Source organism: Sapajus apella, unplaced genomic scaffold (assembly GCF_009761245.1).
Source record: "Sapajus apella isolate SASKATOON/1434 unplaced genomic scaffold, GSC_monkey_1.0 scaffold3, whole genome shotgun sequence".
Taxonomy (NCBI): Eukaryota; Metazoa; Chordata; class Mammalia; order Primates; family Cebidae; genus Sapajus; species Sapajus apella.
The window spans coordinates 44,001,782-44,018,575 of NW_022436943.1; the positions used below are offsets into that span (position 1 = coordinate 44,001,782).

The 16,794-nt window shown below is 35.3% G+C and overlaps 1 protein-coding gene across 2 annotated transcripts in view; it reads left to right on the forward strand.

The window, feature by feature from the left end:
* MTBP (MDM2 binding protein) overlaps window positions 1–16,794 on the forward strand; it is a 73,921-nt gene that overhangs the window by 37,181 nt on the left and 19,946 nt on the right. For both annotated transcript variants that reach the window (XM_032252704.1, XM_032252713.1), the window contains exons 12-15: window positions 1,358–1,531; window positions 3,677–3,784; window positions 11,347–11,508; window positions 16,026–16,143. In XM_032252704.1, the coding sequence (XP_032108595.1) occupies window positions 1,358–1,531; window positions 3,677–3,784; window positions 11,347–11,508; window positions 16,026–16,143 (562 nt within the window). The remainder of the gene's footprint in view (window positions 1–1,357; window positions 1,532–3,676; window positions 3,785–11,346; window positions 11,509–16,025; window positions 16,144–16,794) is intronic.

The window sequence follows — 16,794 nt, forward strand, 5'->3', positions numbered from 1 at the left end:
TTCACAACCCATTCCCAACTCAGATGGATAGAAGCTTCGGTCTATTCAACCTGCTTCTTCCCAACCCTAATCTTAGTATATTTTCCTGAACAAATGTTTCTTCATGTGGTATATACCCTTAGGATCATTTCACCAGTTGTGCTTGTATTGCTGGGAAGTGGGTCCACAGACTCTCACCCTGCCATCCTGACAGCCCCTAAAATAAACTTAAGGGAAATAGAGACATAGGTAACTTTTTAAAGAGGCAAGCATTCACTTTGATTCCCTGATAATCAATCAATCAACCTGTAACTCTGCCTTGTATATCTTCAAGCCAAAGACACTTTGTTTTATCCTCTGTAGAGAATAAGCCTCTAATCTTCGGACAGTCATTTGCCTGAACAGAATAAGGGATCAGGAGGCCTGTTTCTCAAGTTGACTTTCAAACTATCTCCCTCTTCCAACTTCATTTTGCTTCCAGTACTCTCTGGGGTCACCATTCCAGAGCCTCTTGAGAACACTTGTATAAATGGTGTTGCTTTGGGGCTTTCTCTGCTGTTTTTCTCAGCTTCCTTAGCAGGGAAGAGATTGAAGTCTGTTACCAATTGTTCATATGCTTTTCTACTTTCAGATTTTAGTTGTTGTCTCTTCCAAATGTTAGTTCTTATATGTTTATGCTACTTTTAAAGATTTATTTATTCTCATTTAGTGGAATTTCAGGAGATAGTGAATATAAATGTTTATGTTCAACTCAGCATCTTCAACAAAAAGGATTCTACTTCTATTTTTAATCTCAAAGGCTTCACAGTTTTTCTTCAGCCTTCACTATAACCCTCACTTGATTTGCTTTTAAAATATACTGGAAGCTATCTTAACTGACCTTCACATAACTGGCATGCCAGATTAATGAATGCTGTCCATTCCTTCTGTAAAATACATTATGGATGCACACTGCAAGAAGCAAAAAGCTACTCCCAAGTATAGCTGTACGCTTCAACTCCCACCAATTATGTTGTGTGTGTTTGCAGGAGTCAGTTTATTTTTCTTTAAAGAAATGGAAGCTGTAAATAGTATACATTATTGATGTGTTATTTAAGAAATATACTGTGGAACTCTAGTAAGCCAGATCAAAAGTTAAAGAGTGAGTAGTCATAGTTTTAATTTAAACTAAAAGATTTATGCTTTGTATTTGTTTGTTATGATTTTTTTCTTTAACAGCTTTCTCAATTTAGTGAACAATTACTAGCCCTGAATGTATTAACAACTTGTTTTAAAATAATATAGAAATGTCATTATAACCTGTGGACCAAATGTATGGTTCTGTTGTGTTGTGTGCTGAATTTTCATAATACTTAACAAGGTAATTGTTTTTGTTTAGTTCCAGATGTTGAAGTGAAAGGGGAGTATTCTAGCTATTATCTCTTGTTACAAGGTAATGGCAATAGAAGATGTAAAGCCACATTGATTCACTCAGCCAACCAGATCAATGGCTCATTTGCACTCAGTTTAATTCATGGAAAGATGAAAACAAAGACAGAGGAAACAAAATTGAGTAAGTGTTACTTTAGATAGAAAAACATGTTTACATTTGTTTGTGTGTGTAGTTAGCATATGTGGTTTTAAGTAGAAGAAATATTAGAAATATAATCAACTTATTTTCCCCAAACTCCATTCTCTTTCATTAATTTACCTTTTATTTAAAAAATATGTGACATATTTTTATAATTTAGTGTGCAGACAGCAAATTTCTTTTACAATATACCTAGTAAAATGTAGTATATCAGCCTTCAATTGTAAAAATGAAATTTTTATAGTGTTTTCCACTTTAAATACATATTATTTTGCTATAGTTCTCATTTTCATTTATATCATCTCAAGCCACATGTTTTATTTTATTGCCCATTCTTCCATCTTCTTCCAAGTCTTTATTGTATAGGTTATCTATCGTTGCATAGCAAACCACCCCAAATTTAGCTTAAAAATTGCAGTTTATTGTTATCTCTCATTTTCCTGTGGGTTGAATGGGCTCAGCTGGATGTTTCTATTTTGAGGTCCTACGTATGGTTACAGTCACATACAGCTAGGGCTCCAGTCGTTTGAAGATTCCACAGGGCTTGATGTCTAAGAAAGCTTCTTGACACCCATGTTTGGTGCCTGGGCTAGGATGGCTAGAACAGTTGGGGGCTGATTTTCTCTCCACAGGCCCTTTACTTACAGCTAGCTTGGGCTTCCTCACAACGTCATGGTCTTAGGATAGGCAGGCAGACTTCTTTTTTTTTTTTTTTTTTTTTTTTTTTGAGGTGGAGAGTCGCTTTGTTGCCAGGCTGAAGTGCAATGGCATGATCTCGGCGCACTGCAACCTACGCCTCCCAGGTTCAAGCGATTCTCCTGCCTCAGCCTCCTGAGTAGCTGGGACTACAAGTGCGTGCCACCACACTCAGCTAATTTTTGCATTTTTAGTAGAGACAGTTTCACCATGTTGGCCAGAATGGTCTCAATCTCTTGACCTCATGATCGGCCCGCCTTGGCCTCCCAAAGTAGTGGGATTACAGGCATGAGCCATCGTGCCTGGTCTAGGCTGACCTCTTATATGATTGCTAACGTAGAGCAGTTGTTCTATGAATCTGCAAGCCTTTCTATGTCCTAGCTAGAAGTCATTCAGTGTTGCGTTTACCTTACCTTATTCGTTACATAGTGTGAAGCGTGTCCAATTATCAATCTTTAGGGAGGACTACCACAGCGTGGAGAATAGGGAAGCTCATCACTATGCCAACCACCAGGAACAGGAGTCTAAATACATCTTTCTGCTTCCCCCTGGGCTACTGTTTAGGTCCACCATGTACTGGTTACCAATTTGTCCTGGTCTAGTGTGTCAGAACACACTCCCATACAAGTTATGTGAAGTGGGTTTATTACTTACAGACAGGCAGAAAGGAACAGAAGAAGCCTAGGATCTGTTGTGAGCCAGACCCCAAGGCTCAGGAAAGCTTCCCGGGGCAGATGGAGTCTTGACTGCACGTGTGCCATTTGCACCACAGCTAAGGAGTCCCAAAAGGCAGCCTGACCTGGCTTCTATATTTCAGAGGCTGTGTGACTCATTGGGCAAAGCTTTGAAGGACACCCCGATTTTAGGGGACAGAGAAAGAAAGCCCAAGCTATCCTGGGCAGTTCCTCCCTATTTCAAGATAGTACATTTCCAGTACATTCTACGTTATTCTGAGTACTATGGGCATGAAGAAAGGGGAGAGAGACATAGCTAAGGCTATCATAGGACCATGCAGCACATTTGTCTATGTTGGATTCATTGTGGAAGGGACTGCACAGAAAAAAATAACAGGAGATGTGATTCATTTAGTGGCTTTTGGGGGTATCTTTAGAGACTAGCTACCATTTCCTATCTGTGATTTCTGATTGGGTAGAAGAAATTGTGATTCAGGGAATTCTACTTTGCTATCTAAATTCCCTTAATTTAAGAATCAGGTCAGTATTTAAAATGCAAAATAATTGTGTATGCTTATTTTCTGCTGCTTAAATATTATTATTTACTTTGAAATACGTAAGATCAAGAGAGGTGAGAGATTGACTTTTATTTGTTGTTAAATCACTGCCATAACACATTTCCCACGAACTGAGTACTAATTGTTGGCAGAGGGCATCTTTAATGTTGACCTTTTTTTTTTCATTTATTATTTCTCAGGTTTTCCTTTTGACTTATTGTCACTTCCACATTTTTCTGCGGTGCAGATTATACAGAGAGAGAAACAGTTAGCTAATGTTCAAGTTTTAGCTTTGAAAGAATGCCTAAGTAAGTAACAATTTGTATATTTCATCCTACTCTAAAAATGTTGACTTGTTCAAACATAAGCTACCTTTATTTGCACACTTTTTCTCTTACAGTTTATCTTTTAGTCATGCTACTTATTAATAGAACTATTTTTGATAGTGATGATATAGAGTAGAAGAGATTTTTCACTAGATTCAGAATACTTCTATTATTTGTACGTCACTGTTAACATTTGTAAAAACATTTCATCATGCAAATTTTGTATTTCAAAATTTGTTTTTAATTGTATACCAGAAAAGATATTTAAGTTTTATTTTTCTATTTAATGTAGAACTCTTGATAAAATATTATTTTATGTATTTTTGGTAGTAGAAGTTGAATACTATGAATCGGGAAAAATACAACTCTTAGGCAAATTAATGTGTTACTTTGAGCATTGATTCTTAGAGTTTAATAATGATCGTCAGTAATAAGAACATTTCATGTACTAAGTGACATTGGCTTTATAGATTTTTCTTATTCAGAAAGTTGTCATAATTTCACATTTTTCTGCTATTACAGTTAATTTGGTTATTAGTTTTAATTTTTAATATAAATCTTAAGCATTCATTTATTACCTAATTGAACTTATTTATTGTTATGTAATTCTAAGAAATTGATTCAAATAGCATGTAGAAAAAAAATTAGAACTATATACAGCATATATTATAAAATAAGAACTATTGTCTCTCATTCTTTTTTTTTTTTTTTTTTTTGAGACGGAGTTTCGCTCTTGTTACCCAGGCTGGAGTGCAATGGCGCGATCTCGGCTCACCGCAACCTCCGCCTCCCGGGTTCAGGCAATTCTCCTGCCTCAGCCTCCTGAGTAGCTGGGATTACAGGCACGCACCACCATGCCCAGCTAATGTTTTGTATTTTTAGTAGAGACGGGGTTTCACCGTGTTGACCAGGATGGTCTCGATCTCTTGACCTCGTGATCCACCCACCTCGGCCTCCCAAAGTGCTGGGATTACAGGCGTGAGCCACCGCGCCCGGCCTCTCATTCTTTTTTAAAAAAACATATTTAAAAATTGTGAATTTGGTAGCCTGCCCATTCAATAGAAGATAATTTTTTTTTTTTGGTTCTGGTGTCTTGCATTGGAGTAGAAGATAATTTTAGAATACTTGGTGTCAATTATTCATGTAAACATTACAAACTTTTTCAGTTGTAAAAATCCAAGCTAATTGTGTAGTCTTGAGCTCCTCTATTGATTTTTTTTTAACCAAGATAATAGTGTTTGCTCAAGGAAAGTATAATTAGAAAGGCAAATCATTTTTAATAAAGGGTGGTATGTGCTGTAACACAGACACACACATACACACACACACACACATACATACACATATTTACTGAAATACCAGTATTGTTATGGCTGTAAAATGTTTTTTTCAGACATCAGCCAGCTGTATTATTCATTTTTTAACTTCGCTCTATTCCTGCCAAAAACCCATCAGGCCCAGATTTTCTTGACATAAGCCTCTTGCAGCTTTTTATGACTCAGTTCCTTCAACATCTCCACTCTCTCATCTTCACCTTTGTTCCTCACCTTTTCAAATAGAAAAACTATCAGAGTAGACGACCAGGGACCTCTCTGAAGCTTGTACATCTCTTCTTTGTGAAAGGAGAAGACTTAACCCCAGTAGGTCCATTCCTCCTGGTTGTGTGGGAAGGGAAATATGGCAGCTATAACTAGGTTGCTGCCTAGAAGCTTGAGTGAAAAGTTCAACAGAGTTGGTGTACGAAAGCAGGAGAGGATACAGAAATGCTAAAAAAAAAATACAAAATAAAATTAAAAAAAAAAAACAAAACACATCTGTAGGGATGCCACTGCTAGTTGGGAACCTGAAACTGAAGAAGACCTTAGAGCTAGTTGCTGCTAGAGACGCTAGCTCTGGGTATGTCCATGAAATGGCCAATTTGCAATCTGAAGCATTAAATCTTGATTCAGATTAATTATCCAATTAATCTATTTATGATGAAAATGCTTACTGAACAAATCTCTTCTCTACTCAGAGAGTTAATACTGGATTAAAAACGTGTGGACAAAGATGTATCTGTTTAGAATGCCTGTGTCTCAAAAGGCAGAGGCAAACGACAGCAAAAGAAAGTTTCCAATGAAAGCATGTCTTAAGCATCTACTTCAGTGTTTTTCAAATAAGTGAAATGTGAATAGAAAAGTATTTAAACTAATGTAGTTAATTTATTTGTACATGATGAAAACTAAAGAATGTAGTGGGAACAATTGTCCTTGAAAAATCAGTGGTTCAATATCCATCCAGAGATTATAGTGTTTATAGAAAAACAAAACTTGTTCAAAAAGATTTCCTCAAATTATCAACAAAACATAGGGTAGACTTACTCTCTTTCCTCTATTTCCCTAATACTAAATTAGAAAGAATAGCTAGAAAAATTTACACAAAAATGTACTCATTAATAACATTATTGAGGCACTTTGTTTTTTAAAATAACATAAAAATGAAATAAAATTTATTAGGGCTTAATTTTTATTTTTAGTAATTTTATTTTAATAATTATGTCTAATACTATTTCATTAGAATCATATTTAAAATTTATATGCTTGTGATTTATACTTTACCAAATTTGTTGGTAATTTATAACTTTTTTATTTGGAAATATTAAAAATCTTATTTCACTGATTTTTCACAAAAAAGCTTAAGAGTGCTGAACAATTTTTAAATAAAAGACTGTTCAGCGTGATGCAAGATAAGTATGAAAGCAGCAGTATTATCATTGTGCTCCAGTATTGCAGTCTCGACTCTGAGCTCCCTACATCTTTGTTAAATTGATAAAACCCAGTGCAAAGCTGATGCTTGACCTGCTGATTCCTTTGGATGTTCTGCTTCTACATTTTTCTTTAATAAATCCTTAGTTATTACTAGCTTTTTTAGGAAAATAGCATTCTTGTGCTGACTCATTTTTAGACCTTAGTCCAATGATTTTCTCTCAAATATTTATCTGCCACTTATATGCAGACTTACTTGTGTGGAGATGATGTTTTGCCCAATTATCCTGCTCATAACTCATAAACTTTATCTATTTTCTCTCTCCATTTCTTAATCATTAAGGTCAATATGGATTTTTACTCTGTTCTTCAAATTGTAATATAATTGACAGGTTCGATAAGCATAGGTCAGGTTCAGGTTCAGATTTGAGTGAGTGTGTGTGTGTGTGTGTGTGTGTGTGTGTGTGTGTGTGTACATATATATGTATGCTTTTTTTTTTTAAGACAGAGTTTTGCTCTGTTGTCCAGGCTGGATTGCCGTGGCACAATCTTGGCTTACTGCAACATCCACCTCCTGATTCAAGCAATTCTGTGCCTCAGCCTCCTGAGTAGCTAGGATTACAGGTATACCACCATGCCTGGCTAATTTTTGTATTTTTAGGAGAGATGAGGTTTCTCCATATTGGTCAGGCTGGTCTCGAATTTGAGTATATTTTTAACATCAATAAAAACATAGGGGCTAATTTCTGAAGCACTTTAGTCTGTGCATCTTTTAGATAAAAGCAAACCATCAATAACTTTTTGCTTTAGAATGGCTCCCAGCAGACTGCAGAAAAAGACAGTGAGGCTTATGATTTTCTCGCTAAGAGGATGTAATCGAAGCAGAGTATATTACAGCTCTCATTTTGCTGTTACTTTCTTGATTGTGGAAACCATGTTAGTTATCTTGGTCAGATCTGGAAGGACTGTACCAATGTCCACACTGGTGACGTAGGATTTTACAGAGGCTTGTATCACGAAGCTGATGTTCTAAAGTAGAACTTTGACACTGTTGCCTCCTTCTTATTCTACTCTCTTGCATTATTTCTGTGTTGACCTCATGTAGTGTAATGTGATCATGCTTTAATCCTGTGTTTAACGACACAATGTAGTGCCTTTTAAGCAGTAAACTCTCAAAATTAATAAATGTGTGTTGTATTGAATTCTCTATGAATTTATAGGTTACTATTTTATTGTGGAAGAAAATGTTACTAGTCTAGAAGTGTTTTTAGATGGAATATTTTTTATTAAAGTAGTACATGGATAATCAAATGATACTGAAAAAGCTTCAAGTGGCCAACAGCAATGCGCTACCCATGCTTCCCCATCTTTCAGTCCCTGTGTTCATAGACAGCTATCCTCAGCTCTTCCAGGAGGTCCCCTGGCATTTCCTCTTGTTTTCCAAGTAATGTATGTATGTATGCTGCTATTTCTTGATTTACCAGTTTCATTTTACCAGTTTGAAAAATCAAATGATACTGAAAAAGCTTCAAGTGGCAAACAGCAATGTGCTACCCATGCCTCCCCATCTTTCAGTCCCAGTGTTCATAGACAGCTATCCTCAGCTCTTCCAGGAGAACCTTTGGCATTTCCTCCCATTTTTTCAAATAATGTATGTATGTATGCTGCTATTTCTTAATTTACCAGTTTCAGGCATTATCTTAACATCTAACTATGGAAGATAAAAACTTCACTTTCCCAAATAATCTTCACTTTCTCTTTCTGCCTCTTGCAGTGAACTCATGGATTTTGTTTAAATCAGTAGTTAGCTTTAACATTATTATAGTTTTATAAATGTTTGCTGCTGAGCCATGTAATAAATGATAATGATTCCATCTCTCTTTTCTTCTGTAATTCTTTGTTTTCTTATGGTTGATAATCACCTTATTTTTAATTTGCCTGCTCTTCTGTATGGACAAAACTTTGTTATGTTTTTCCAGAGATGCCAACATTTCTTCTGCTCTCCTATCATTAACTTTCGTTGTGTGTTCAGACACATCAATTCTTTTTGATTTCTCTATTAATTTCGTTCCTGGAGTGTTTCATATTTTGCTCGACTGTGGACCGATAGCTTGTTAGACTTGCTAATATCTTGAAGATTTCTCCTTCCACTTTTCTTCTTTTGGAATGTTCTTTTTCCTAGACCCCTTATCCTCCTTTTTCTTGGATTATTCCTTTGTTCAGTTGGTGCACTTCTTCCAGTCACTTTTTTGAGTAAAAGTTCACGGGTCATAAGTTTTTCGAGTTCTTGCATGTCTGAAAATTTAGTTACTTCACTAATAAAATTCTAGGTTGAAAATCATTTCCCCTCAGAATTTCAGTGATACTACTTCATTGTCTTCTACTTTGCTGTGTTTCTATTGAGAAGTCAAATACAATTCCTGTTCTTTGTGGTCATCTAATTTTGGTTTACTTGGTTTGTACCCACTTTTTGTCTCCAGAACCTTTATCTCTAGAAGGTTTACTTTGAGTCAGTCATATTGTGTTTTTCTTTCCCCTCTTCCCCACCGGCCCCATTTAATGAACTGTGTACTTGATTGGCCATTTAAATGGAAGAGTTATATCTTGAAATCTGAAATTCTTTTGTCCTTTTAATAATTTTCTTCCTCCCATTCTCTCTCCCCCTGTCTTTGGAGCTCTTGTTAGATACTGACTTTTCTGGACCGAATGCCTGATTTCCTTTCCTAGTTTCATATTATCTTTTCTAGTTTTAGAGGAATATCTTCCATTTTATTTTACAGCTCTTCTATGGAATTTTTCAAATTTGATTTCCTGTGTGCTTAGAGTCATTTTTTGTTCATTGATATTTTTTCTTTATCAAAGCATCCTGTACATGTTTCATGGGTGCAGTGTCTTCTCATATATCTATGAGAAAATTATAGCAAACTTTGTTTTGTTCTCTACAGTGCTTTTGTTTCTGCTGAACTCTATTTTTTTCTGTTTATTTGCCTTAGTCTCTCTGTTGGATGTTTTTTAGTTTGGGTTTTTCAATGAATAGTGCCCACTTCTTTCCCAACATTGGAACCAACTGAAAAATAAATATAAGTAACATACAAATGGAGATAAATTATAGATAAAAGTTGTACTGGCCGGGCACAGTGGCTCGCGCCTGTAATCCCAGCACGTTGGGAGGCCGAGGCAGGAGGATCATGAGGTCAGGAGTTCGAGACCATCCTGACCAACATGGTGAAAACCCGTCTCTACTAAAAAATACAAACATTTGCCAGGCGTGGTGGTGTATGCTTGTAGTCCCAGCTACTTGGGAGACTGAGGCGGAAGAATCATTTGAACCGGGCAGCAGAGGTTGCAGTGAGCCGAGATGGCGCCACTGCGCCCTGGTGTCGGAGCGAGACACCATCTCAAAAATAAAAAAAATAGAAAAATAAAAAGTTGTATTATGGGATATGGCTTTTTAGATCTATGGCCATATTGGCTTTCTCATACATACACCCAGCATTGAACTTTGCCACTGAATGGCTGTCAGAGCTAGGTAACTGCAGACCAATCCTGTGGCAGAAGTCTGCAGAGAACATACATGCTGAAGACTTGCTCACCCAGATGAAAGTCAGAGAGGAAGAATCTATCAGAGTGTGACTTGTTCATGACTAGCTCAGTGAGTGATGGGAAAGGAAGAGGGGAGCTGAAAGTGTTCACTGAATCAAATCTTTGTGCAGGGAAATAAAGAACTGCCTCTCCCCTCAATACCTTTCCTTAAATGCCTGGAGATTCTTTTCTTTCCATCCTATTTTGAAATGGTAGTTTTGTACGCTTACTTCTAACGTAATATCTGTCAAACTTCACCATAGTATGGCGGAGTGACAATTCAGTATTTTGTTTGTGAGCGTCTACCCCTAACTCCACCCCAGTGTTGGTATCTGGAGTTCTTTTCTCTGACAGGATTCAGTTTCACCAAAGGAGAATCCGCTGATATTTCCAGTGGGGTATTTGTGGCTGTTAGCTTTCTGGTATTAGGGCTTGGAGTCCAACCTTTCAGTGAATAGATTTTTACTTAACCTCTTAAGTTTTAACCCCAGTCTCAATACTATCTTTTTGTATACCTGATGTTCCATACCAAAAAAAGAGAAAATGCAAGCAGTGTTGCCTGGCTATGAGGGACAGGGGGTTGCATGGGGGAAGGACCTGGAGTTCTAACTGCTTGCGCTACGTCCAGTTCTGTTTCAGACCAGCATCTCACCACCAGCTACCCTGCACTCCTTGGTAATGCTTCTCTGCAGGCAGCCAAGGTGGCTTTTCCTCTGCTCTGCAGACTCAATTACCTCTCTGCTGTCATTTTTGTCTTCCAAAATTTGTTGAAAAATGTCATTATTTATCATTCCTTCTTTTTTTCTCCCTTTTTATATCTTTGTTGTGATTTTAGGTTTTGAGAAGAAGAAACAGAAGTGGCCAAGCTACCGTATTTAACTGAAAGTCTAACAGATTTTATTTCTACGTAAACATGAGCATAAGACCATTTTAATGCTCTGCAGTATATTTCTGAAGACTTTTGTAAACCTGCCTTTATCTCTTATCAACTTTTAGTATTAATGGATTACTTATGTTTATCTCACATAACTGGAAATTCTCCCATTACCTACAAATAGGATTAAAGTGAAAGCAGGCCTACATTCCTGAAAACAGGAATGTTGATTTGCTGGAGAAATTCACTTATTTTAATTCGGAGGATATTTTCCACAAAAGAGTAATAGATGAGCTCCAAAGAGGCTTAAAAATAACAGTCAATTGTATTGATTTTTCTTTTAGAAAGGAGAAAGTTGGCAAAGCAGCCTGAAACAGTTTCTGTTGCTGAACTAAAAAGTCTGTTAGTACTCACAAGGAAACAGTTTTTAGATTATTTTGATGCTATGATTCCTAAAATGAGTCTAAGAAAGATGAACAAAATAAAAACCTTCAATATATTAAATGGTGAGTTTTTTATTACTTTAAATTTTCGTTCTTCGTGTGTGTGTGTGTGTGTGGCAGCTATGACAGTTATTTATTATTAAAACTTAGAAAATGTATTGGTCAAATCAAAATGTATTTCACGAATTTAAATAATGTTAGAGACTTAAGCATATGCAAGTATGTATATATAGGTGATGAACTGTATTACTGATTATTTAAACATTATAAACTTTCTAGTAACTTTTTTCATTAAATATGTTCAGTGTAATTGTTTTTAGGCAGAGGAAGAAGCATTTTAAGATGATCCCTCTATTTAGTCTTACTAAGTTGCTGGAATGTGTGAATTTCTATTAAGCTACATTTTCACATATGGAAAGGAAAATCTGCATAGTAAATTTACCAGAGGTAAAGGTACATATGATAAGATGATGCACATTTAACATTCGTTAGGGCAGGAACAGTCAAACTTCACGGAGACAGCTGGAAATCATTTCAATATTTAGTTGTATTTCTTTCTGCTTTCCTGAGTTCTAGCGTTGTGAAGAATTTGAATAACCTTATTTGAGGACACAGGCCGTGGAGCTAAACTGTCAAGGTTCATATCTCACTTTTGTTACTTGCTAGCTAAATGTCTTTAGGCAAAATGATTCAACTCCACCTGTTACCTCCTGTTTAAAATGGGAATAATAATATAGCCCACTTATTAGGATTATTGTGAGGATTAGTAGGGTTACTATGAGGATCAAATGAGTTGATACCTGTAAAACACTTAGAACACAAGTACCAAAAAAGATGTTGTTTGTATTATCATTATTATCACCATTGCATGTCAGTACCCAAGTTAAATAGCATACAGAGTAATCTGAAAGGTGCTAGAGACATTATTAGATTACTTGTAAATGGGGGATGTGTTCAGTAAGTGAGAGACCATGGCTCCATGGTTATAGCATGGGATCTGGAGCAAGACTAGTAGCTTACTTGCAATGTGGCCTTGGGCATGTTTTCTGACATCTTTGTGCCTCAGTTTCTTTATCTTTAAATTACAGATGACATAGGTTATTACGAAGATTAAATTGCTTAGACAGTTGCCTGGTATAAAGTAAGTGCTGGTTAACTATAAATTTTGAGGAGAGAACTACGGGTAGGATAGAATAGTCATGAAGGCTGATTAGGAGTCAAGGGAGTCGATGTAGGTCTTGAATGATGCACAAGATGTAGATAGAGAGGAGAAGGTGAGATTTGCCAGGTAGAAGCACCATATTCAGGGTCATGGAAGTAAAACAAAAAGGCAAACTGAGATCAAGAAAGAGATTGGCTTACCAAAGGATTTGTACGGGAGACAAGGGTTGAAAGGTAGAAAGGGCTTAAATAATTGCTAGGACTTTTATATAAGTTTTTAATATAAGTTTAAGGATATACCTCTTAGAGTTACCTGTACAAAGAACATTTGACACACTAAGCTGCAGTAGTGCTCATCTTAAAATCTAAAAGGTTTGAGCAAAGGATTGATACAATCTATAGTCAGATTATGTCACTCCTTTGCTCAGACCTTCTTGATTGCTTCTGATTGCACATAGAATGCATCATTCTTCATATGGTTTGTAGAAACCTTAAATGATATCTGACTTTGTGCTTATTCTAGTACCACTACATTTCTGTTTCCTTTTTACCACAGGAAGTCCTTCCTTTCCTCGGACATGTCACATTTCTTTCTGCCTCAGGAACTTTATAGATGCAGTGTCCTCTGCCTGGAATTCTTTTTTCCCAGCCTTTACCGGATTACCTGATGATAATTCTTCAGATCTTGATTTAAATGTCACTTTCTCAAAGAGGCTTTCCCAGACCTTCCCCAGTTTCAACTGTTTTCTGTTATACTCTCTCCCTGTGATTTTTCTTCATATTATTAGATCACATTTTAAGTTTGTATTTGTTGAACAAATGAAAGAAATTTGGAAGATTTTTAGAACCTGGACTGAAATCTGACAGATGATACATTTGAACATGACTCCTAAGAATGAAATTGTGATTTTTAACATCTTTTGTAGCTTTGAGTTGAATAAATACATCTACATGTAAGTTACATAATGAAAGAAACATTAAGGTCAATTAGATATCGTATTTGGACTCATTTGCAAGCATACACATTAGGAGTTACTGGTAATTAATAAAGTTATTTAATCTGCTCATTTTTTGGTAAAAACTCTAGCATGTGTAACAAATGACAAGTCAGTATGTAGAAAATGCCTAATATAACCATTTATTTACACATTGTCACAAAGTTGCTAAAGACGTTGACATAGTCAAATGTGATATCTGAATTCATAATACAGTAACTACAGTAACTATCTCCTTTGCATGGGACCATCGGACACATCAACACACTGCATAAACAAGTTTTCCTTTGTAAGATCATTATTTTATTACTTCACACACTTACAAGACATCTTCTGGCATTTATTTATAATTCTTGCTTTATTCATTTACAATATAATATTTCTTTATGACTTGTTCCTATTTAAGTATGTAAGGTTATAATGGCCTCGGTTCATTAGCCACTTATTGTCATCTCTTTTTGTTTGCTGTGATTTTGATTTTATGGGTCAGTTTTTCCTGTTCTCCCTATTATGTTAGTTCTATTGTTCTATTTCTGTTTCTCCTATAAAATGATTTTTTCTTTTTAAAGAACTGTTCTTGGTTTCTCAGAGAGCCTTTGTGCTTTTTGGCTCTCAGCATAGCCCAGTGTTTTGACTGCCACATAAATGAAATATTGTGTTTTATTTTATTGTAAGAATTGTATTAAATGATTCTACAAAAGACATAACACATATGAATGTTTTCCCACCTATTTCTTAATATTTGGCCTATGTAATTTATTTTTTAGGTTGTACAATTAGTAGTTAATTACATGGTAATATTTAGGAACCATTTAATGTTTACTGTTATTTAAGATTGGTTATATTCTTTTATGAACTCATAGCATGAAGCTGTGCAGAACTGTAAATGACTTTTTTTATACTTTTAGTGGAAAGCCACATGACCATTCAGAAGCATGTTATTTGATTATAAAGCTTATCACTCTTTAAAATAGTATTTTACCACCTCTACTAAAAAATGGGAAGTGTTGTATTTGGATGATGTTTAGAGAGGGCAATTCAATATAGGTATTGAAAATATTTTAAACTATTCAAGGTTAAATAGTTTAATAAGTAGAAGGAAAAATAAGATACAGTTTGCATTCATTTTCATTTATGTTTCTTGTTTAAAAATTCCTTACCAGGCTGGGCATGGTGGCTCACGCCTATAATCCCAGCACTTTGGGAGGCCAAGGTGGATGGATCACTTGAGGTCAGAAGTTCGAGACCAGCCTGGCCAACATGGCAAAACCTTGTCTCTACTAAAAATACAAAAATTAGCTGGTCATGGTGGCACATATCTGTAATCCCAGGAGAACTGCTTGAACCCAGGAGGCAGAGGTTGTAGTGAGTTGGGATCATGCCGCTGCTCTCCAGCCTGGGCGACAGAGTGAGACTCTTGTATCTGGGAAAAATAAATAAATAAATAAAATTTCTTTACCAAATCATTATTTTCTAAGACCTCTCAAAAATATAAAATGAGTACATTTGTTCGAATGTTGATAGTCAAATAGCTAATGTTCAATAATTTTCAATCAGTTTATTAAAACGTGTCTAAAACATTTCTAAAACCAGATAGTTTTGCAATCCAAAAAGTAGCACAGTTAGTAATTTTGCCAGTGTTAAAACAGTTTGAATATATTAATACTATTAATAATAATTTCTAATAAGAATAGAAACTGTCCCTTTAGGTTTTTGTTGAAAATCCCAATATCATCAGCAATCTCAATATTAGTTTACTACAGCATGTTGTCTAGAAAGATAAAAACACTTTTACACATAATATTTTATTTGTAGAAAACAACATTGAATGTTAGTGATTCAAAGGTGTGTATGTTTAAAGATCTTGGTTTCTCAGAGAGAACATCAGAACATGATAACTTATTTATTATCTTGTTATTGTAGCTTTGAGAACAAGGTAATCTGTTTTTAAAAGATGTAATTTTTTGTCTACTTGTGCTACTTCCTATTTTAGTATGAAAATCACGCAGAATATCCAATATATTCTCTACAGAGTTGCCTTCTTTTCATTTCAAACTGTTTTCCACATCTTAAAACTCAAAGTCATGAAAATTATAAAAAATAAAAAATAGAACTGTTTTCACCCAAAACAGCAAAGCTATGTTTTTATTCCATAGGAGTCCTAAATAATGCTAATTCAGTTTTGTGGATTCTAGCTTGTAACTTCTATTATGCGGTGATATTTTATTTTTATTTCCAACAAACATTTCTATGGCGTTTTGCACAGGTTAGGCCATCAGAGAGGTCTTTAATAAATGCCTAAGGTAAGTATGCCTTTATAGACACAGACACACACGTATGTATGTGTCTATAAATACACATTTTTATTAGCAAAATTCAGGATGTTAATACTTTTCAGACTTATGTGTACTTCTTTCCCTTTAGATTTTAGTCCAGTGGAACCTAATTCCTCAAGTCAAACAGAAACCAATCCTCTGGAATGGCCAGAAAGGCATGTTCTTCAAAATTTGGAAACTTTTGAAAAAGCTAAGCAAAAAATGAGGTAATATTTGAATCTGTAGTAAAGCATGTGATAGCTCAGTAGTTTCAGTGAACTCTTTTTTAAAATAAATTATGTTTATGAGATATAAGCAGTTTATAGTTTTATTATAAAAGAAATACTTACTGTAAATAGTTAATCAGTAGAGTAGTATATTAATTAAAAAGGGAAAGAAATGCTTATCTTTGTCTGACCTGCACTTGTGCCTTCTAGGTCTGTGTAATCACAGTGAACATTTTGGTGTATAGCCTTCCAGACCATAGCCCATAGACATAAAATAGTATATGAAGATATAAGAAAATCTTACTACAAGAACATGTAAAACCAAGTAGAAGTACTCACCTCATTTGAACCACTTTGATCTCTCCCTATTTTACATTCAAATATGTTTATATAGCACCTATTATTGAACTGTAGGAGGTGGAATTTTTGTTTTGCTTTGTTTTTGTTATTTTTGTTTGGTACATAGTAGGTCCTCAATACATAACTGTTGAATGATGGAATAAAAGAGAAGTTAAGGTTTCTTACATTACTTTTCCCTCAAACATTACAAATCACATTTTTAGTTTTAGCTCCTCCATGGATAGTATTTTAATACTTGCTATAACTTTGTTTCATACACATGAAACAGACATTTACTGAGTACCAACTATG